General features: G+C 43.7%; 1 protein-coding gene across 2 annotated transcripts in view; it reads left to right on the top strand.

Annotated features, from left to right (window-relative positions):
- Window positions 1–22,476, top strand: part of ERBIN (erbb2 interacting protein) — a 188,528-nt gene that overhangs the window by 111,065 nt on the left and 54,987 nt on the right. For both annotated transcript variants that reach the window (XM_063454077.1, XM_063454078.1), the window contains 2 exons: window positions 13,794–13,872; window positions 17,814–17,903. In XM_063454077.1, coding sequence (XP_063310147.1) covers window positions 13,794–13,872; window positions 17,814–17,903 — 169 coding nt within the window. The remainder of the gene's footprint in view (window positions 1–13,793; window positions 13,873–17,813; window positions 17,904–22,476) is intronic.

Below are 22,476 nucleotides of genomic sequence, written 5' to 3' on the forward strand. Positions count from 1 at the left end.
CTCCTCACTGCTCCCTCGCGAGCGTCGTCTGTAGTGAAGCCGTGCGCCGGAATATGATGTCATATTCCGGCACCCGGCATCACTAAACTGCGCGCAAGGGAGAAGTGAGGAGCATATAGAAGATCCCCACTGGACCAGAGGGAGAGACCCCACATCCGCTCCCAAAGGTAGGGAGCAATAAAGAAAATGATGTGTGTGCAAGAATGTGTAAGTGTGTGTGTCTGTCAGTGAGTATGTGTGTGTCTGTCAGTGAGTATGTGTGTGTCTGTCAGTGAGTATGTGTGTGTCTGTCAGTGAGTATGTGTGTGTCTGTCAGTGAGTATGTGTGTGTCTGTCAGTGAGTATGTGTGTGTCTGCCAGTGAGTATGTGTGTGTCTGTCTGTTTGTGTCTGTGTGTGTCTGTCTGTTTGTGTCTGTGTGTGTGTCTGTCTGTTTGTGTCTGTCTGTGTGTGTGTGTTGGTCAGTGTTGCATTGGCTGCAACTGAACAGTGGAGTGCATGGAGGCACGCAACGCCACGTCACATTCCGACTTGCTCCACTTTCACAGGGTTTCAAGAAGTAGCAGGAGGATCAGATTTGGCACAGGGTGCGGACTGCGCCATTTAGGGTATACCAGAGGCCGGACTCTGAAGTCGAATACTGGCAGCAGCAATGTGAGTGGAGTCTGCTTGTTGGCTAGAGGGGGGGTGCTGGGATTTAGTACATGGGGGGGGTGGGGGTGGGGGGGAACTGGGATTTAGTAGAGGGGGTGCTGTGGTTTAGTAGAGGGGGATACTGTTTTTTTTTTTATACTGTACTGTTCAAAATAACTCACGTGTACTGTTCAAAATAAACCTACATTTCTATGAAAATGTGAGTTGTTTTTTTTTTGTTTTTTTTACATAAACTTAAACCTTGTTTATATGGCCCGTGCTAGACTTTGAGTTTGACATGCTTGGGCTAGAGTGTCTACATTAAAGGAATAATATAGAGTCAGGAACACAAACCTGTATTCCTGACTGTATAGTGTTAAAGCCACTATTTAGGTGGTAATAAAACTTACCTAATTTCCAGCGCCGCGCGGGTCTGCCAACGCTGGCCTCGCCTCTGATCCACCTCTTGCTGACATAATCAGAAGTTATGATTTCTGCCAATCCAATGCTTACCCATAGGGAAATCAATAGATTGGCTGAAATTGGCTAGGGGGCGAGGCCAAATGCCAGTTAGGTCAATCAGCACCACATAATAGAGATGCATTGAATCAATGCAGCTCTATGAGAAAAATGTAGTGTCTCATAGTGCAGAGTGTGGAGACCCTAAAAGGCAGCACTGCCTCAGGAAGCACCGCCTCAGGAAGCACCTGGAGTGGCCAGTGAAGGTATTCCTTGATCTGAAAAGGCAGTGTTTACATGAAAATGCCTGCAGGTAATTGTACTAACCAGAACAACTACACTAAGCTGTAGTTGTGTAGTTGTTCTGGTTAGTACAATTACCTGCAGGCATTTTAGTTGTAGTAGTTGTTCTGGTAACTAAAGGGTTCCTTTAACAAATGAATGGAAAGTAAGCTTTTAGAGAGGTGTCTTGTCTCAATGTTTAGTTCTGCCAGCGCTATGCATAAGTTCCTGCCCCCGTTTCCATGTCTGCACACATTGTCTTTACCCTAGCCCTTTCCTTTGACGAGAAAGAGTTCAGGCATGGGTGTCCTCTATGTAGAATAAATTGCATCTATGTCAATACCCAATAATGCATACATTTTGTCTTTCATTATTTGAAACTGTATCAGGCATTCTGACAAAAGATTGTTGCAAGGATTATGTAATACGATCCTAGAATAAACGGGCGTACTTTAAACAGGTTATTGCTGAAATGTATTTAACAAAATGTGGATTTTGCTCAACATTCAGAACTTAATTTGGTGTATCCTAGAGTCATTAAAAAGTTATGCAAACCGCAAACCAAGATGTATCGGATAGGGATGCACCAGAATTTTGGCTGCCGAAAAAGGGCCTATCCCGTTTCGGACGAAAACGGGTCAAATTTGCTAAAATTTTAAGAAAAAAATGGGACGGGGGGGGGGGGGGGGGGAAAGAACACTATGGGACAGGGGAGGGGGGAAAAGAACACTATGGGACAGGGGAGGGGGGGGAAAGAACACTATGGGACAGGGGAGGGGGGAAAAGAACACTATGGGACAGGGGAGGGGGGGAAAAGAACACTATGGGACAGGGGAGGGGGGGAAAAGAACACTATGGGACAGGGGAGGGGGGGAAAAGAACACTATGGGACAGGGGAGGGGGGGAAAAGAACACTATGGGACAGGGGAGGGGGGAAAAGAACACTATGGGACAGGGGAGGGGGGGAAAAGAACACTATGGGACAGGGGAGGGGGGGAAAAGAACACTATGGGACAGGGGAGGGGGGGAAAAGAACACTATGGGACAGGGGAGGGGGGAAAAGAACACTATGGGACAGGGGAGGGGGGGAAAAGAACACTATGGGACAGGGGAGGGGGGGAAAGAACACTATGGGACAGGGGAGGGGGGAAAAGAACACTATGGGACAGGGGAGGGGGGGAAAAGAACACTATGGGACAGGGGAGGGGGGGAAAAGAACACTATGGGACAGGGGAGGGGGGGGGAAAGAACACTATGGGACAGGGGAGGGGGGAAAAGAACACTATGGGACAGGGGAGGGGGGAAAAGAACACTATGGGACAGGGGAGGGGGGAAAAGAACACTATGGGACAGGGGAGGGGGGGAAAGAACACTATGGGACAGGGGAGGGGGGGAAAGAACACTATGGGACAGGGGAGGGGGGGAAAGAACACTATGGGACAGGGGAGGGGGGAAAAGAACACTATGGGACAGGGGAGGGGGAAAGAACACTATGGGACAGGGGAGGGGGGAAAGAACACTATGGGACAGGGGAGGGGGGGAAAGAACACTATGGGACAGGGGAGGGGGGGAAAGAACACTATGGGACAGGGGAGGGGGGGAAAGAACACTATGGGACAGGGGAGGGGGGGAAAGAACACTATGGGACAGGGGAGGGGGGGAAAGAACACTATGGGACAGGGGAGGGGGGGAAAGAACACTATGGGACAGGGGAGGGGGGGAAAGAACACTATGGGACAGGGGAGGGGGGGAAAGAACACTATGGGACAGGGGAGGGGGGGAAAGAACACTATGGGACAGGGAGATATGGGGGAAAGAACACTATGGGACAGGGGAGGGGGGGAAAGAACACTATGGGACAGGGGAGGGGGGGAAAGAACACTATGGGACAGGGGAGGGGGGGAAAGAACACTATGGGACAGGGGAGGGGGGGAAAGAACACTATGGGACAGGGAGATATGGGGGAGAGAACACTATGGGACAGGGGGGGGGAAAGAACACTATGGGACAGGGGAGGGGGGAAAGAACACTATGGGACAGGGGGGGGGGAAAGAACACTATGGGACAGGGGAGGGGGGAAAGAACACTATGGGACAGGGGAGGGGGGAAAGAACACTATGGGACAGGGGGGGGGGGAAAGAACACTATGGGACAGGGGGGGGGGGAAAGAACACTATGGGACAGGGGAGGGGGGAAAGAACACTATGGGACAGGGGAGGGGGGAAAGAACACTATGGGACAGGGGAAGGGGGGGAAGAACAATATGGGACAGGGAGATATGGGGGAGAACAATATGGGACGGGGGGGGAAGAACACTATGGGACAGGGGAGGGGGGAAAGAACACTATGGGACAGGGGAGGGGGGGAAAGAACACTATGGGACAGGGGAGGGGGGAAAGAACACTATGGGACAGGGGAGGGGGGAAAGAACACTATGGGACAGGGGAGGGGGGAAAGAACACTATGGGACAGGGGAAGGGGGGGAAGAACAATATGGGACAGGGAGATATGGGGGAGAACAATATGGGACAGGGGGGGAGAACACTATGGGAGGGGAGAAAAGAACACTAAAAAAGAGGGAGGGGAGAGGAGAACTGGGGGGGGGGGGGGGGAGAGAGGAACATTAAGTGGGAGGGGGGGACCACTAAAAGAGAAGGGAAGTTTTTGATATTAGATTAATTAAATTCATTAAAATGTCTAATATTAAAAAAATTATAGGAAAAAACTTTTTTTAAATCATTTGGGGGAAAAAAGTCCTATTCGGTTTTTGGCCAAGAGCATCCTGAATTTTTGGTTTCGGCCCAGAATTTTCATCTTGGTGCATCCCTAGTATTGGAACTAACTGGCAAAAAAATAATTCATAAAAACATAAAAATTGCAAACACATTTCAACCTTAGCAAGGGATCATCTGTAACTTCAGATAGACCTTTCCAGTTTTTCACTTTTCTATTGTTTTAGTTTATTTCGTTTTAAATGATGTTAACAAAAGTGTTCCTTTAATGCAGAGTTAAACAAACCTCGTGAGCCATGTTACTTTGGATCTAAAAATGGCCTTTGCTTTTTATTTATTTTAAGTTTTGAATGTATGTAGAGCCCTAATGGTGGATTTAAATTCTGTAATTTTTGTCAATACATTTTTTGGCAGATTGATTCAGCTATTCCCTGAGGAATAGTACAACTTGGTAGTGAGAACACGGGCAATATGCCTGGGTTTTTGAGAGCAACCACATTCCAAATATATGCCTTTAAAATGTTATCTTATCAGACAATAATTCTGTCATCTAGAAAAGGCGAAACACTGGAAAGGTCTATCTGAAAGTTACAGATGACCCTTTGCTAAGGTTGAATTGTCATATAAAAGTGGAACAGCAGTGTTTAGTGTAATGGATCTGTAACCATGGGGAAGACTTCTGTTTGTATTGCGAGCAAGGGTTCTCAACATAACCTTATTTGGGTGCTTCCAGCCAACTGGCTTATTCAATGTTTATATTCATCCTTCTGTTCTGTAACACATAGAACAGCTCTATAGGAGTTTCAAGCATTTGTGGACCCTGTTAATGAAGGAAAATGTACCAGGCTGTTCTGACAGTAAATGTTCAACAATTAATATGCCAGTTTACAAGCAGATGCACCAGTCCTTTATCCACGCAACCCAGGACCAGTCTTTCATCGCAACCCAAGTTTCTACCACCTGCTTAATAAGTAAAAACACTTAGTAGCCTGTTAAGCATTTTGTTCTTGTGTTTAACAAATATCTCGAAAAATAGATGATCACTTGATTTACTTTACTTTAAAGGGACACTGTAGTCACCAGAACAACTACAGCTTATTGGATTTGTTCTGGTGAGTAGAATCATTACCTTCAGGCTTTTTGCTGTAAACACTGTCTTTTCAGAGAAAATGCAGTGTTTACATTACAGCCTAGTGATAACTTCACTGGCCACTCCTCAGATGGCTGTTAGAGATCCTTCCTGTGTCATGGCTGCCTAAAATGCATCCAAACATTCAGTGTCTCCACCCTCTGCATGCAGACACTGAACTTTCCTCATAGAGATTCATTGATTCAATTCATCTCTATGAGGAAATGCTGATTGGCCAGGGCTGTGTTTGACTCATGCTGGCTCTGCCCCTGATCTGCCTCTGTCAGTCTCAGCGAATCCTATGGGGAAGCATTGTGATTGGATCAGGCTACCACTTCTGATGAGGTCAGCAGACTGCTTCTTTGTTTTTAGGCAAACCGCATGCAGATCTACAGCTTCTGGCTTGAATACAGTAAGATTTTGCTATATTTATGGAGGCATGAGGGGCCCAGAGGGGCTAGATGGTGGTTTTAACACTATAGGGTCAGGAATACATGTTTGTGTTCCTAACCCTATAGTGATCATTCACGGGTAATATACATGTATCAACATACATAAATGAAATTCACCCAGACAGAAAGCAGTTGTATACATCGTAAAGAGACCCCCAATTCGCTCTTTGAGCTGAAGACCTCTTTTAAACAGGCACATTTTTTAATGTTGTGATGTTTCTTTTTGAATGTTAAAGTCAAAATCGAATTATGCAGTATAAACTGAGCTTTTTATTCTCACATTCTCATAGAGCAAAAGGGAGGCAGCTACTGTTTATGTTTGATCGGTGAGCCTTAAGGTAACCTTTGAAATCGTGCTCGAAGTTAAAAATGTTGAGTGTCATTACAAATCAATGTAAAGGCTCTGCATCTATGTGAGTACCATATTTAATGGCATGGATATGGTTGGGGGGTAGCTAGGATATGATTTAGAGTACATTTTAACATCAATGAAGGAAGGTTTATCCAATTCTGATTTAGGATTGGAAAATTGTCCACTTTGATTAAGGAGGAACACGACTTGCAAGGTTTAACCCCTTAAGGACCAAACTTCTGGAATAAAAGGGAATCATGACATGTCACACATGTCATGTGTCCTTAAGGGGTTAAAGGGACACTATAGTCACCTGAACAACTTTAGCTTAATGAAGCAGTTTTGCTGTATAGAACATGCCCTGCAGCCTCACTGCTCAATCCTCTGCCATTTAGGAGTTAAATCCCTTTGTTTATGAACCCTAGTCACACCTCCCTGCATGTGACTTGCACAGCCTTCCATAAACACTTCCTGTAAGGAGAGCCCTATTTAGGCTTTCTTTATTGCAAGTTCTGCTTAATTAAGATTTTCTTATCCCCTGCTATGTTAATTGCTTGCTAGACTCTGCAAGAGCCTCCTGTATGTGATGAAAGTTCAATTTAGAGATTGAGATACAATTATTTAAAGGACCACTCTAGTGCCAGGAAAGCATACTCGTTTTCCTGGCACTAGAGTGCCCTGAGGGTGCCCCCACCCTCAGGGACCCCCTCCCACCCGGCTCTGGAAAGGGGAAAGGGGTAAAAACTTACCTTTTTCCAGCGCTGGGCGGGGAGCTCTCCTCCTCCTCTCCGCCTCCGTTCCTCCCCGTCGGCTGAATGCGCACGCGCGGCAAGAGCTGCGCGCGCATTCAGCCGGTCACATAGGAAAGCATTCATAATGCTTTCCTATGGACGCTTGCGTGCTCTCACTGTGATTTTCACAGTGAGAATCACGCAAGCGCCTCTAGCGGCTGTCAGTGACACAGCCACTAGAGGAAATAGGGGAAGGCTTAACTAATTGATAAACATAGCAGTTTCTCTGAAACTGCTATGTTTATAAAACAATTAGTTAACCCTAGCTGGACCTGGCACCCAGACCACTTCATTAAGCTGAAGTGGTCTGGGTGCCTAGAGTGGTCCTTTAAGGTAAATTACATCTGTTTGAAAGTGAAACCATTTTTTTTTTCATGCAGGCTCTGTCAATCATAGCCAGAGGAGGTGTGGCTAGGACTGCATAAATAGAAACAAAGTGATTTAACTCCTAAATGACAGGGAATTGAGCAGTGAAATTGCAGGGGAATGATCTATACACTAAAACTGCTTTATTTAGCTAAAATAAGTAAGGTCACAACTTTAATCATTCCTATCTAGTCAAAGTCTAACAACGAGTCATCAGAGTTACAATCCACAAAAGGGTCTCAAGCACCCAGACTAGATTAGGTTTTTATGAGGAGGTTCAGGTTAGAATGTTCTCTATGCCCTTAGCATACAGGGTTATAGTGAGGGTGTATACTGCTCTGCCCCAGTTCTAAAGCTGGCTCTGTATTAGCAATGCTATAATCACGCTCAAGATTTTTAACAGATAATGAATTCAGCTGTGAACCCTCAGCCTCTTCACTCTTTAGCCATTGGGTTATCTGCACCTTTCAGAATGGGCTGTATAAACAAACAAGGTCACACATTGGCTAGAACACTATAATGCTTTGCAAAGTGCTTTACAAATAGTATTGGCAATCTCTGTCCATCAATCACAACTAACATTTGGCGTAATTGGAAAACTAATGGATGCATACTTCACTTGTCAATCTTGTCAATAATGCATATTGTCAAGTAAAATCTCATTTACATTTTGTCTTGGTGGATTTGATTTTTGTATACCATGTGCAATATTGACATTATTAATTGATGTACAAATTGTTCAATTAAACTTTAACAAATACGGAACTGGCTTTTAAAGGGATACTTTAAGAATTATCCCCACTACAGCTTAGACCCTTGCACTAATAGTCTGTAAATGGCGAGTAATGTTGCCCCATATTATTTCCATCTAAGACTGGACAGTTTGCTATCGATATATATTTTTACATATACATTATCTGAGCAGCAGACGAGGGGAGAGCCCTTTTGGTAAAACAAGGGTGCAGAACATAACTTTTAGCATCATGAATACTCTAGTGATAATGGTATATAGAGTGCTAATTTAATGTTAAAAGAAAATGCAATTATTAAAGGAACACTATAGGGTCAGAAACACAAACATGTTTTCCTGACACTATAGTGCTAATCCCACCCTTGAGGTGACTTGCACCCCCTTAGCCCCCCGAATAAAAGTTTAAAACTTACCTTATTTCCAGCGCTGCGCAGGTCTGACGGCGCTGGCTGTGCCCCCTTTGTGACATCATCAAAATGGCCGATTTTTAGCCAGTCCAATGCTTTCCCGTAGGAAAAGCATTGAATTGGCTAAAATCGGCATGGGGCGGGGCCAAATTACATTTTGGCTAATCAGGACCTCCTCATAGAAATGCATTGAATCAATGCATCTCTATGAGGAAAATTCAGTGGGGACGCTGAACGTTAGGGCTTCTTTTTCGGCAGCACTGACCCAGGAAGCACCTCCAGTGGCCATCTAAGGAGTCACCACTTGGAGATGTCCCTAGAGGCATTGTAAACACTGTCTTTTCTCTGAAAAGGCAGTGTTTGCATGAAAAAGCCTGAAGGGAGTGATCAGGGCCGCCATCAGGGGGTGACAACCGTGACGGTTGTCACGGGCCCGGCGGTCCTGGGGGGCCCGGACTGCTTTGGCAGTCCAGGGCCCCACAATTACTTAATGCACATATATATAGCGATCATCGCTATATATATGTGCAGCCGCGGGCCCCCCGGCTCCCTATACTTGCAGAGGGGGCCCAGCGGCCTGCAGAAGCACTTTCCAGCATTTCCCTCGCTCTAACTCCCGCAAGACGTGCGGCCGTTAGAGCGTTGCCATGGCAACGCTCCGCGCGGCGCGCACACCACATCTCGCGGCAGTGAGAGCAGGAAATGCTGTAAAGTCCTCTTGCAGGCCGCTGGGCCCCCTCTGCAAGTATAGGGAGCCGGGGGGCCCGCAATTCCACCTGACCGGACCACCAGGGATCAAAGGATCTTCCCCCCTCCCTGAACCAGGTAAGAAACAGGGAGGGGGGAATAACAAAAATACATTTAAATTACTATTACTACATTTACATGCATACACTACTAAACACATACACACACACTGCATTCATTACACTGACACACACACTGCATTCACTGCACTGACACTCACTGCACTAACACACTGCACTCACACACACACTGCATCCACTGCATTCACTACACTGACACACACTGCACTAACACACGCACACTGCATTCACTACACTGACACACACACTGCATTCACTACACTGACACACACTGCACTAACACACACACACTGCATCCACTGCACTGACACACACACTGCATCCACTGCACTGACACACACACACTGCATCCACTGCACTGACACACACACACTGCATTCACTACACTGACACACACACTGCATTCACTGCACTGACACACACTGCACTGACACACACTCTGCCTTCATTGCACTGACACACACTGCATTCATTACACTGACAGACACACTGCATTCATTACACTGACACACACTGCATTCATTACACTGACACACACTGCATTCACTACACTGACACACACTCTGCCTTCATTGCACTGACACACTCTGCCTTCATTGCACTGACACACACTGCATTCATTACACTGACACACACTGCATTCATTACACTGACACACACTGCATTCATTACACTGACACACACTGCATTCATTACACTGACACACACTGCATTCACTACACTGACACACACTGCATTCACTACACTGACACACACTGCATTCACTACACTGACACACTGCATTCACTGCACTGACACTCACTGCACTAACACACACACTGCATTCACTACACTGACACATACGCACTGCATTCACTGCACTAACACTCACTGCATTAACACTCACTGCACTAACACACACTGCATTCACTGCACTAACACACACACTGCATTCACTGCACTAACACACACACTGCATTCACTGCACTAACACACACACTGCATTCATTACACTGACACACTCTGCATTCACTGCACAAACACACACTGCACTAACACACTCACTGCACTAACACACACTGCATCCACCGCACTGACACACACTGCATCCACCGCACTGACACACACACTGCATCCACCGCACTGACACACACACTACATTCACTACACTGACACACACACTGCATTCACTGCACTGACACACACTGCACTAACACACACACACTGCATCCACTGCACTGACACACACACTGCATTCACTACACTGACACACACTGCATTCACTACACTGACACACACTCTGCATTCACTGCACTAACACTCACTGCACTAACACACACTGCATTCACTGCACTAACATACACACTGTATCCACTGCACTAACACACACTCTGCATTCGCTACACTAACACACACTCTTCAACCACTACACTAACACACATACTGCATTCATTGAGGGGGGGGCAGGGAGGGAGGGAGGGGGGGGGGGGGGCCCAGACTTTGTGCTTTGTCAGGGGCCCCAAAATTTCTGGTGGCGGCCCTGGGAGCGATTATACTCACCAGAACAACTACACTTAGCTGTAGTTGTTCTGATGACTATAGTGTCCCTTAAAAAAAAAAAAAAAAAAAAGGAAAATAAAAGTATGTAACTAACACATGTTATGAAAGTAGGAGGGACTCTGGGCAGACTAGTCATCAAAATCACATTCTCTAGTTGAGATAATTGCTTGCTATGGGTGGAAAAAAATAAAGGCAAGACACCACTTGAGAGATTTTCTTTCTCTATTTCACACTTTGCTGCATCGTTGCTGTTGCATTTTGGCATAAGAATACCATATTGTTCTAAAGTAGGTGGATATTCAATGCATTGCATACCAGCATTATTTTAGCTAGTAGACACTTTGATCTAGGCTTTTCTGCTACTTAATTCGGTGAAGTCATCTTTTAAAAGAACTGACTTTCACTGCAGTGTGGAGAATAGAGGCACATGTCTTCCATTTTTTTTGTCTTAAAACAGGCACTGCATAAATGGAAGATTTAGGGCCATTCGATGGTGGGGATGATTATAATATCCTTCCAGTACTACTTCACTTTGTTCACAAGCAGTAAGCACAAGCCTACCATGGAAACTGTGCCGGGTTATTTACTGAATTGTAAATAGTTGTGAATCCAAAGAGAGTTTTAAAGTTTAGGCTGAAAAAAAGCCAAACGATTGTTTTGATTAAAAATTAAAAAATCACTTTAAATTGCAACAGAGAGCACAGTGAATGGCCCTGTCTGGTGTTTCTAACCATGCTTAACCTCGTTAACCAATTTCAATTATTCCCTGTATTCCAACACATACCAAGCTGAGCAGTAGTTCTGCTCTCTAAAATGTCAAAATCCCAACTAGCAAACAGCGTTGGATCCCCATTCCTTGGACATCGTCCCAGTTTGCATATTTTCATGAGGTCTTTCCTAACAAAGCACATTTCAGATTTTCATCTAATGTTTATTTCAGTAGCACATTTATCTTGCATATAAAAGCTCTTTCCATTTTCTGATATTCTGGTCCTTCTGGTGTATGTGGAATATGAAAATGCTCTCAATCCGTGTGCACAAACCCATGTGAAAATAAACCCGAGAATATATAATTTAACATGCTTAACACAGATTTTAAAAAAACAAAGCAGAGAGCAGTTTGTACTGATAAATTGATATTGACCTTTTTAAGGATGTATACTCTCAGCACTTCTAGTTACTGAATGCCCAACCAATTACTTATTTTGTTCATCATTTCAACAGTGCTGTGTGATTGAATGGCTCTTTATAAATAATGATAATATACGTTAAAAATAATCATTGATATCTGTAGATCTCCCCTTATTGAACACTCCTCTCTAACTGGTAGTTTGAAATAATGGATATGATGTGTTTTAAGTAGCCATCCTTTTAGTAAAACCAGAGTCAAAATGGTAATCCAGGTTTTCGATAGCTGTTGTAATACAAGTTTTGCCAACGCCTAATGTGTAGACACTTTCTTCGAAAATCCAGAACATGTGTAAATCTACTTTCTCCATCTTACCTCCAGTTGATGTCACTACACTTGGTACTGTTTTTTTTGGTTTTTTTTTTGCAGTTTAACGTGTATTTAATTTCCTCTGACCTAATTTCTTTTTTGTAACACCTAAAGATTGCTTTTCTCTAAAAAAACAAGAAAAAAAAAACCTAGAAATAAAGCGTTAAAAAAGTGGCAATCCAGAATTGTACTCCTTACTCACTGTGCCTACAAAGGTATTGGCTACTTCTCAGTGACGATCATCTTAGGTCGCCCTGTCTGTTTACAAAGTAAACTTGCATGTTAGTTTGGTACTAGACTATACGTGGTTGGGATCAGTTGATATGCAGATGGTGTTGGTCCCCCTGTAATGAACTAAGGGAAGTTAAACTCATTTGAGACTTGAACTGGTAATAATCCAAGAGCAAGCTATTTTTTTTTTTTTTACATGTTGGTGTTTTTTACATGCTGTTTAATATATTGAATAAAACTTTTGTTTTCAATGTCACGTTAAAAAACAATCATGCTTTCATATCATGATGTATTGATATAAAGATGCCAAAACCAAGCGATTTATTCCCTAATCATAGAACTGTTTGCAATTTCTTCAGAACTCTGTTTGTCGAATAAATCCCTACGTTTTAGTTTACTAGAGTGAACACTATAAAAGTATTTATGAGATCGAATGGAACTTTAAAATAAGTTCTGTCAACATAAAAGTTTGAGCGGTGTGCAGAATAAAACTGGTATCTGTTCGAGTCTTGAGTATAATGGCTCCTTCCGTATGATTGAAATGTATAACCGGATGCTTTACAGATTAATTATTGATAACTATCCTCAATAATACTCGAGAGTTTCTACCATTTATATTTCATTCAAGAAGCCGTGGCAAGTTTAGTATAATGTCACCTATAGTTTATGCACTATATTAACTGCGTAATAAAACCACCTACAAGGACCTCTACAATTGGCTTTTTTTTTTTGCCAAAACGAGCAAACAATACCACACAATATTCCCTTGTATCATATAATATTGCAATTATAGTTATCTGTGAGTATACATAGACGTACATAATATAGGTAGGTTTGTTTGTTTATATTCCGGTCCTTTTTTTTTTTTTTTTTTTTTTTTTTGTGAGAATCAAGGGGGGAAATTAATCTTCTACTTTGCTGCCAAAATATTGTACATTATTTTCAACTCTTTCTGCCAAAGAAGTAATTACAGAAATGAAATTAATTACTAAATGATCTCAAATCCTTAGATACATTTATCTTGCTCTCCAATTACCAGATACACTGCTGAGGGAATATACTGCTCTCATTTTATATGTTCATCATGTGCCTTAATAGTGGATAATTACTATGTTTTCCATTTATCTTCATTTCCAAGTCAATTGGAAAAAGGAAAAAGTCATCTCTATCAAATATTTGTGTTGGTAGGCTGGAGAGTGCCAGACTAGATGGGTCATCTAATGCTTTTCTGTTTTTACTTTGTTCGCTTGCTTGTGTTGGTTTTTGTTAATATTTGTCTTTCATCTTTTAAACACATGTACGTATATGTTGAAATTAATTTTGCTTTCATTTTGCTCATTTGTAGGTATACAAGAGTTTCCAGAAAACATAAAGAATTGTAAAGTTTTGACTATTGTAGAAGCAAGTGTCAACCCAATTTCAAAGTAAGTTTTAGAAAGGATAATGTTAACCGATAGCCAAAAGAAAAACGATTATATTATATTGTAAATTGGAGTTGCATACGTTTTGTCACTTTTTGTACCAAACATGTTATATCAATATTCACCATCAATTAAGAGAGTGCCAGTGTTATTTAGCATTTATTGTACAGTTAATGTGGTACAGAAAACAGAGAGAGATGGAAAAATATTTAGAAAAACCAAAAAGGTGACATATATATCAGAGTTCCTCTGAGCACTGCTTAGTGAATCTCCCGGCACCTACAGGAAGACCCCTTCCTGGTTCAGTAAGCCGTCATGGGAAAAGTAATATCACTAGAGAACAGTTCAACTTATCACATATGATAATTGATACAGGTTAATGCAGGATAGCCAAACACTGCTATCAATTTATACACCATCCAGTTGACTTATCTGCTTTCTGCTGCAGAGCCATACCATGCAAAGCAGTGTTTCTGGAGGGAAAAGTGTTTTAAAACACTGCAGTTGTGGATGGAGTGCAGAGTAGATCTAAAAAATAAAATAAATGAAAAATATAATAAAAAAAACAAATATAGCAAAAATGTGATGGCTTAAAACAAGCTGTACCTCATGGATGAAAGTATGTTAGGCGGTTTGTGTGCGTGTCTGGCAGTGTGTATGAATATGTGTGCATCTGTGAGTCTGATCATGTATAGGAACGTGTCTCTGTGACTGGGACCACGTGTGATATTTTTATGGGGCTTGCAGTGCCAGTTTAAAGGGACACTATAGTCTCCAGAACAATTACAGCTTAAAGGATCACTATAGTGTCAGGAAAACAAAGCGGTTTTCCTGACACTATAGTGCCCTGAGGGTTCCCCCACCCTCAGGGTACCCCACCCATGACGGTGAAACCCCTTCATTAAAACCCCTTCAGCAGCATACCTTAATCCAGCGCCGGGCTCCCTCGGCGCTGGTGACCTCTCCTCCCCCGCCGACGTCAACTCCCGAGTGGAGCGGAATTCTAGCAGTCCATAGGAAAGCATTTCTCAATGCTTTCCTTTTTTTTTTTTTGTAAATCTTTTTATTGAGATTTTCATGTTGAGAAAGGCGTTCAATTGGTAAACAGTAAGAAACTCGCAGGTTTCTGTTCTCTGTAAGTAAAGTTAAGACAGTGAAACAAGTAGAAATCTGCATACATTTCAATAGAGAGACCCGCGGGTCTCCGGGCATGATAAGAATAGCTATCCAGCATAATGTTTACAGCGTGGGTATTATATAGTGCGAGACGGTAGCTTTATACAGAATAACATGTATGTATCAAATTTAAAAGTTTCGATCAACAGGATTATATGCAGTAGACAAACATTGGTTGCATACGGGGTAAACCGCTCCCTACACAGAAACATAAGAGTCACCTAGCACTGTATTTCACGAACAGTTGGGTGTGGTGTCAAGGCAGGTATAAGAAAGGTGGGTTCAGACTCCCGGTGGGTTCCGAGTTTTGGGTCAGTCATGTTCTCACTAAGTAAACCTAACATGTTGCGTTGGCGGGTGTTGTCGCTATCGTGGTTAGCGTCACTGTAAGGTAAGAATCCGGTCGTATAGGGATACATTATTGAGGTAAGAGTCGCCCTCATGTAAGGTCGACGCGGATTGGTTTCCATAGTTTGGCTACGAATTTCCGCGGGAGGGTGTCCTACAGTCCTTGTCACTAGTGTACCAATCTATGGTTGTTGCTTCTCTTGGCAGAGCCCGCGGTGCGCGTATATCCCAGGATGTGAATAACATAGGTTTGTTGAGTACAACGTAATTGTCAGGCATGAGCTGTGGAACCATCTCATTACAGTGTGTTTCAGCGTTAGCGTGAAGTGAGTTTGGAGTGGGTCTACGTGATACAGGACTGTTAGCTGCGGACGTGTGAGGTCCCAGATATTTACTCGTGAGGTAACAGTGTGTGCGTCTGGGTTCTCAATGCTTTCCTATGGACGTTCTGCACGTTGGATGCAAATTTCGCATCCAGCATCGCAGATGCGCCTCTAGCGGCTGTCAGGAAGACAGCCACTAGATGTTGGATTAACCCCTAATGTAAACATAGCAGTTTCAGAGAAACTGGGCAAGCGCCAGAGAAACTGCTATGTTTACATGTGAAGGGTTAAAACCTGAGGGACCTGGCACCCAGACCACTTCATTTATCTGAAGTGGTCTGGGTGACTATAGTGTCCCTTTAATGTAGTTGTTCTGGTGAGTATAGTAGTTCCCTTCAGGCATTTTCATGTAAACACTGTCTTTTCAGAGAAAATGCAGTGTTTACCTTGCCCCTAGGGACACCTCCAAGTGGCCACTCTTAGATGGCCACTGGAGGTGCTTCCTGGCTTGGTGCAGCACAGTAGGCAGCCCTGCCGTCCAGTGTCCCCACGCTCTGCAAGGGGACGCTGAATTTTCATTGATTCAATGTATCTCTATGCGGAGGTCTTGATTGGCCAAAACGGCATCTGTGTCGATTTTAGCCAATCCAATGCTTTCTCTATGGGAATGCATTGGATTGGCTAAAAATCACCATTTTGGTGATGTCACAAAGAGGGGGGTGGGCCAGCGCCAGAGGAACCACGCAACGCTGGAAATAAGGGGAGTTTTAAACTTTTATAGGGTTGCTATGGGGGGGCAAGCCACTTATATGGCGGGTTTTAACACTATAGGCTCAGGAATACATGTTTGAGTTCATTGAGCATAATAAATTGTAACCTAACGTACACATTTTGCAACACATGTGAATACTTGGATTTCCCCTTCAATATATGCCACTGGTTAGGTACCTGATGCAGTACAGTTTTGTAGGATATCTGCACATTAGTAGAGGTGACTTTCTAGTGAGCATGGGTGGATATGTCAGAATGCGTGGGATCCTAATTGGTGCAACCTGCAATTTTTGGATTATTTTCTGCTGGAAGCATCAGCAGGATATTTACTAAACTTTGGCAAAGCTGCTGTTGTGGACTGTTAGCCAAGATGTTCCATTTTGTTTAGCTAAGCATCATGGGAAGATAAGTCCACAGCAGCTGCAGTGTCGGAGAATAGCCATCAGTGGTGTAAGCCATCTCGTTTTCCGGGGCCAATTACACTTCTCTCCAGCTCTGCTCACTGTGATGACTTGGATGCAGTGTTAGATGGCAGCTGCAATCAATCATTTAGAAAACCTTGTTCAGCAAATGTAATTTGTTATTGGAGAGGCAAGTACACAAAATGTATCCCATATACTAAGAGGGGAGGGAAATATCTCCCATATATATATATAAAAGAAATGTGTTTTATAAGACATAATGCAGCTCCTGTCAGGGCCACACTTTCCAACAGGCAGACGATGCATATGTTTTAATGTTAAATCCTCCTATTTTCTTCTGCACACCACACGCAAAGCATTTTCATTTGTTTCATATTTTTGAGATGTGGAGGGTGCACTGTAGTCTTCCTATCTTGGTGACCAATGATGCAAATCCATCTTCCTCTGTTACGGCTCATTACTTCTCTGTATTGCTGTTTGAAATACAGCGTATCCTTAATGGACCTCAAACCCACGCCTCGCTGACTCCTTCTCTAGAAATTGGGTTTTGGCATTAATATCACATGACTTCTATATGCATGCCATATAGTAAGTAAGACCAAAGCGTAGAACCCCAACATTTGCTAGTCTGCAGAGCCAACATTTTTATTCCGGAACCACATGCAGGTTCTCTATGCTTTCCTTTGCAAAAGAAACAATCTTAATGGTGTGGCACATTAACTGAGCTGTTACTGATCAGCCATGAAATAATTTTCACTGTTAATTTATCTGGATGTGCATAGTGTAACAATTTTCAATTGCAAGTTAATGATTTTACAAGATCATTTTGATTCTTTTGTTAATCTAGCAGTTTGGTTAGTCTCAAAGCATGTCCGATTTACCAATCCTATTCTCTTCTCTGCAGGCTTCCAGATGGATTTTCGCAGCTGTTGAACTTAACTCAGTTATACCTAAATGATGCTTTTCTTGACTTCTTGCCTGCAAATTTTGGCAGGTAAGAGCACATTGTGTTTTATATATTTGCAGTTTTTATGAGTTTTTCCCCTTTATTTTTCACAATCTTTTTTTTTTTATTTATTTATATACTTAATAGTGAAAATAGTATCAGGTAAATATTAGAATTGGTGGGATAGATTGCAGTGCTTTGTATTTTGTTCTGAATGATGTGAGGTTTTTTTTTTTTAAGTGAAAATCTTCCTGTGTGGAAATGAAAAGGAATATACCAGCTGAAATATCAATTGCTGTGAGATCGCCATGCAGCCTGTCCTTTCATAAACTATTTATAATCATTTTATGATCCTTCTGCCCCTCCACCACCAGATTCCTATATCCCTTCCATGTTCATACCAACTTCAGTCCTTTTTCTTTTTCCTCTTCATTTGAAATCCACAGGTTTCCTTTATACAGCCGAATTCTTCCCTCCTCACAACATGTTACCTCCTCTTTACCCATTGCATAGTACACTACTTTTTCCCCACACCATAGTATTCCACTTTTCTTGTCAACACACATTACTCTCATCTCTCTGCACACTGCCAGTTCATTAAATTACCACTATATGATTATCTGTAATATGTCCATCTTCCCACATCAACTTCTCCACTCCTCACAGCACAGACACTCACTCCCACAACCTAATCCATTGTGCCTTATCCGCTCCCAGCATTGTGCCTTATCTGCTCCCAGCATTTTAACCAACCTCCCATTTCACAATACAGTGACCAACTCCCATACCTTCTTCCTGCAGTGTAGAACCTGCATCTATCACCAGAATGCAATCCATCTCACACCCCCTCATCACATCTGTTATCACCCTTCATCTCATGACGGAGCAAGGCCTACGATGACATGATGGATTTAGGCCTGCATAGACATGATGGAGCTAAGCCTGCATAGACAAGATAGAGCTTGGCCTACATAGACATGATGGAGCTTGGCCTACATAGACATGATGGAGCCTGGCCTGCGTAGACATGATGGAGCCTGGCCTGCGTAGACATGATGGAGCCTGGCCTGCGTAGACATGATGGAGCCTGGCCTGCGTAGACATGATGGAGCTTGGCCTGCGTAGACATGATGGAGCTTGGCCTGCGTAGACATGATGGAGCTTGGCCTGCGTAGACATGATGGAGCTTGGCCTGCGTAGACATGATGGAGCTTGGCCTGCGTAGACATGATGGAGCTTGGCCTGCGTAGACATGATGGAGCTTGGCCTGCGTAGACATGATGGAGCTTGGCCTGCGTAGACATGATGGAGCTTGGCCTGCGTAGACATGATGGAGCTTGGCCTGCGTAGACATGATGGAGCTTGGCCTGCGTAGACATGATGGAGCTTGGCCTGCGTAGACATGATGGAGCTTGGCCTGCGTAGACATGATGGAGCTTGGCCTGCGTAGACATGATGGAGCTTGGCCTGCGTAGACGTGATGGAGCTTGGCCTGCGTAGACGTGATGGAACTTGGCCTGCATAGACATGATGGAGCTTGGCCTGCATAGACATGAAGGAGCTTGGCCTGCATAGACATGAAGGAGCTTGGCCTGCATAGACATGAAGGAGCTTGGCCTGCATAGACATGAGGGAGCTTGGCCTGCATAGACATGGCAGAGCTAAGCCTGCATAGACAAGATAGAGCTAGGCCAGCATAGTCATGATAGTTAGGCCTGCCTAGACATGATGGAGATTGGCCTACATAGACCGGATGGAGCTATGGCCTGCATAGACCGGGTGGAGCTAGGCCTGCATAGGCAGGACGGAGCTAGGCCTGCATAGGCAGGACGGAGCTAGGCCTGCATAGGCAGGACGGAGCTAGGCTTGCATAGGCATGACAGAGCTAGGCCTGCATAGGCATGATGGAGCTAAGCCTACATAGAACTTAGTTTTTCATTGTGAGTGACTTTGGGACAGTGCCCACAGCAACTTTAATGGTGAATTCACACATCTTCCTGTGTAGCTTACAGCCGGGACTTCGACATTTACATGGACCCAGCTCTAGTATTACAAACGTATAGACATGATGGAGCTTGGCCTGCATAGACATGATGGAGCTTGGCCTGCATAGACATGATGGACCATAGACATGACAAAGCTAGGCCTGCATAGACATGACAGACCTAAGCCTGCATAGACAAGATAGAGTTAGGCCAGCATAGTCCTCAAGGAGCTTGGCCTACATAGACATAATAGAGCTACGCCTGCATAGGCATGATAGTTAGGCCTGCATAGATATGATAGAGCTAGGCCTGCATAGATATGATAGAGCTAGGCCTGCATAGACAGGACGGAGCTAGGCCTGCATAGACAGGACGGAGCTAGGCCTGCATAGACAGGACGGAGCTAGGCCTGCATAGACAGGACGGAGCTAGGCCTGCATAGACAGGACGGAGCTAGGCCTGCATAGACAGGACGGAGCTAGGCCTGCATAGACAGGACGGAGCTAGGCCTGCATAGACAGGACGGAGCTAGGCCTGCATAGACAGGACGGAGCTAGGCCTGCATAGACAGGACGGAGCTAGGCCTGCATAGACAGGACGGAGCTAGGCCTGCATAGACAGGACGGAGCTAGGCCTGCATAGACAGGACGGAGCTAGGCCTGCATAGACAGGACGGAGCTAGGCCTGCATAGACAGGACGGAGCTAGGCCTGCATAGACAGGACGGAGCTAGGCCTGCATAGACAGGACGGAGCTAGGCCTGCATAGACAGGACGGAGCTAGGCCTGCATAGACAGGACGGAGCTAGGCCTGCATAGACAGGACGGAGCTAGGCCTGCATAGACAGGTCGGAGCTAGGCCTGCATAGACAGGTCGGAGCTAGGCCTGCATAGACAGGTCGGAGCTAGGCCTGCATAGACAGGTCGGAGCTAGGCCTGCATAGACAGGTCGGAGCTAGGCCTGCATAGACTAGACAGGTCGGAGCTAGGCCTGCATAGACTAGACAGGACGGAGCTAGGCCTGCATAGACTAGACAGGACGGAGCTAGGCCTGCATAGACAGGACGGAGCTAGGCCTGCATAGAACTTAGTTTTTTATTCTGAGTGACTTTGGGACAGTGCCCACAGCAACATTAATGGTGAATTCACACATCTTCCTGCGTAGCTTACAGCCGGGACTTTGACATTCACATGGACTCAGCTCTAGTATTACAAACGCAGTTTATTGAGGAAAAAAGTTGCAACAGCAATTAAGGCACCTTAGGACCTATATAAGCCGCCTGTTTTAGAGACGGCTCTGGCACAGGGTCATGGTTCATGGAATAGGTTTTCTAAGCACCTTTGCAGATACCTCTTCATTTCTATCACTTAAGCCTCACAGAATCATGCAACCAGGCAGACTAAAATATTGCTGCTCTGTTGAACTTTTAAGTCCGCTAATAGTATTGTGGCTGCAGATTGTTGCCAGTTCACGTGGAAAATTCCTTTCAGCTTTCCTTTTTTTTTTTTATATATGGGTGATCTTTGAATTTTTGACCCGGTATCGAGTTAAGAGCCTTTTAAATATTTATGTTTTCATGACTTTCACATTTTATGATCCTAGGAGTAAATAGTTCTACTAGAAAACTAACTCATTGTCATTCAGTGACCTAGACTTATTGTTCTTGTACTATGCACCTCTTTATGGGTTGGAGCTATTTATCTTTCAGGCTTATGTGGTGGGTGGGCCAGACCCTGTTAAGGATGATGTCATGCAGTAACAAGTATTGGATCCCAGACTCTCATAAGAGGTTTGGAAAGAAGCTTTTTAAAAAAAACTTTTTAGCAACCTGCAGTGCATTCCACTTTGAATATTAAAATGTAACATATATTCAGATCTTTATGAACTGTAGTATTGGATTAAAAATAAATTGCTACCTTTACATTTGCAGTCAGTTTTACTGACACAATTTTCTTACAAATCACAATGTCCCGTGCATTGATGCACAGTATGGAAGTCAACACATTCTACTTATGCTTGATGTCTCTTTTAGAAGAAAAAAAAAACACTACAGTGGCTCCAGAACCGTAAACTGTACATTTTATGTGATGGCTTTTTAAAATATGTGCGAACACTTCTTACATGAAGATACAAATATAGGGCTGTGCTCATTGGGACGAATGTGTGTCTGTATTCTCTCTGCAAGGGTTATTTACAGGGCTGTATGTACATTAGGGATGTAAGGGATTGTAAGTGCTCACTAGTATTGAACCACTAGTTTTAGATGTGCTAAAGTGTACTACCAGGGTTTAAACCAAGCGAAATAAAGCGACTTTTTAAATCCACCCCGTTTGCAGTATCCATTTAGGAACATTGAACTGTGGATATAAAGTATACTTTTACTCCTGGCAACAACACCAAAGACATTATTACTAACTTTGACACTTTATATCCACCACTGTGGAGGTGGTAAAAAGACTTTGCACTTTAGAGTTTAAGAATTGTCCTATTATTCCTTTTTTTTTTTCAAACAACATTTAAGGGAGACCCTTCAGCGCTGACACTTTTTCTGCAGTATTTGATTTTAAAGGCTGTTGGGTGTTACCTTTTATGTGTTAAGCAGCTTAATATACTTTATCGTATGTATACAGTTTTTAT

The sequence above is a fragment of the Pelobates fuscus genome, chromosome 5 (genome assembly GCF_036172605.1).
Source record: "Pelobates fuscus isolate aPelFus1 chromosome 5, aPelFus1.pri, whole genome shotgun sequence".
In the NCBI taxonomy this organism is placed as follows: domain Eukaryota; kingdom Metazoa; phylum Chordata; class Amphibia; order Anura; family Pelobatidae; genus Pelobates; species Pelobates fuscus.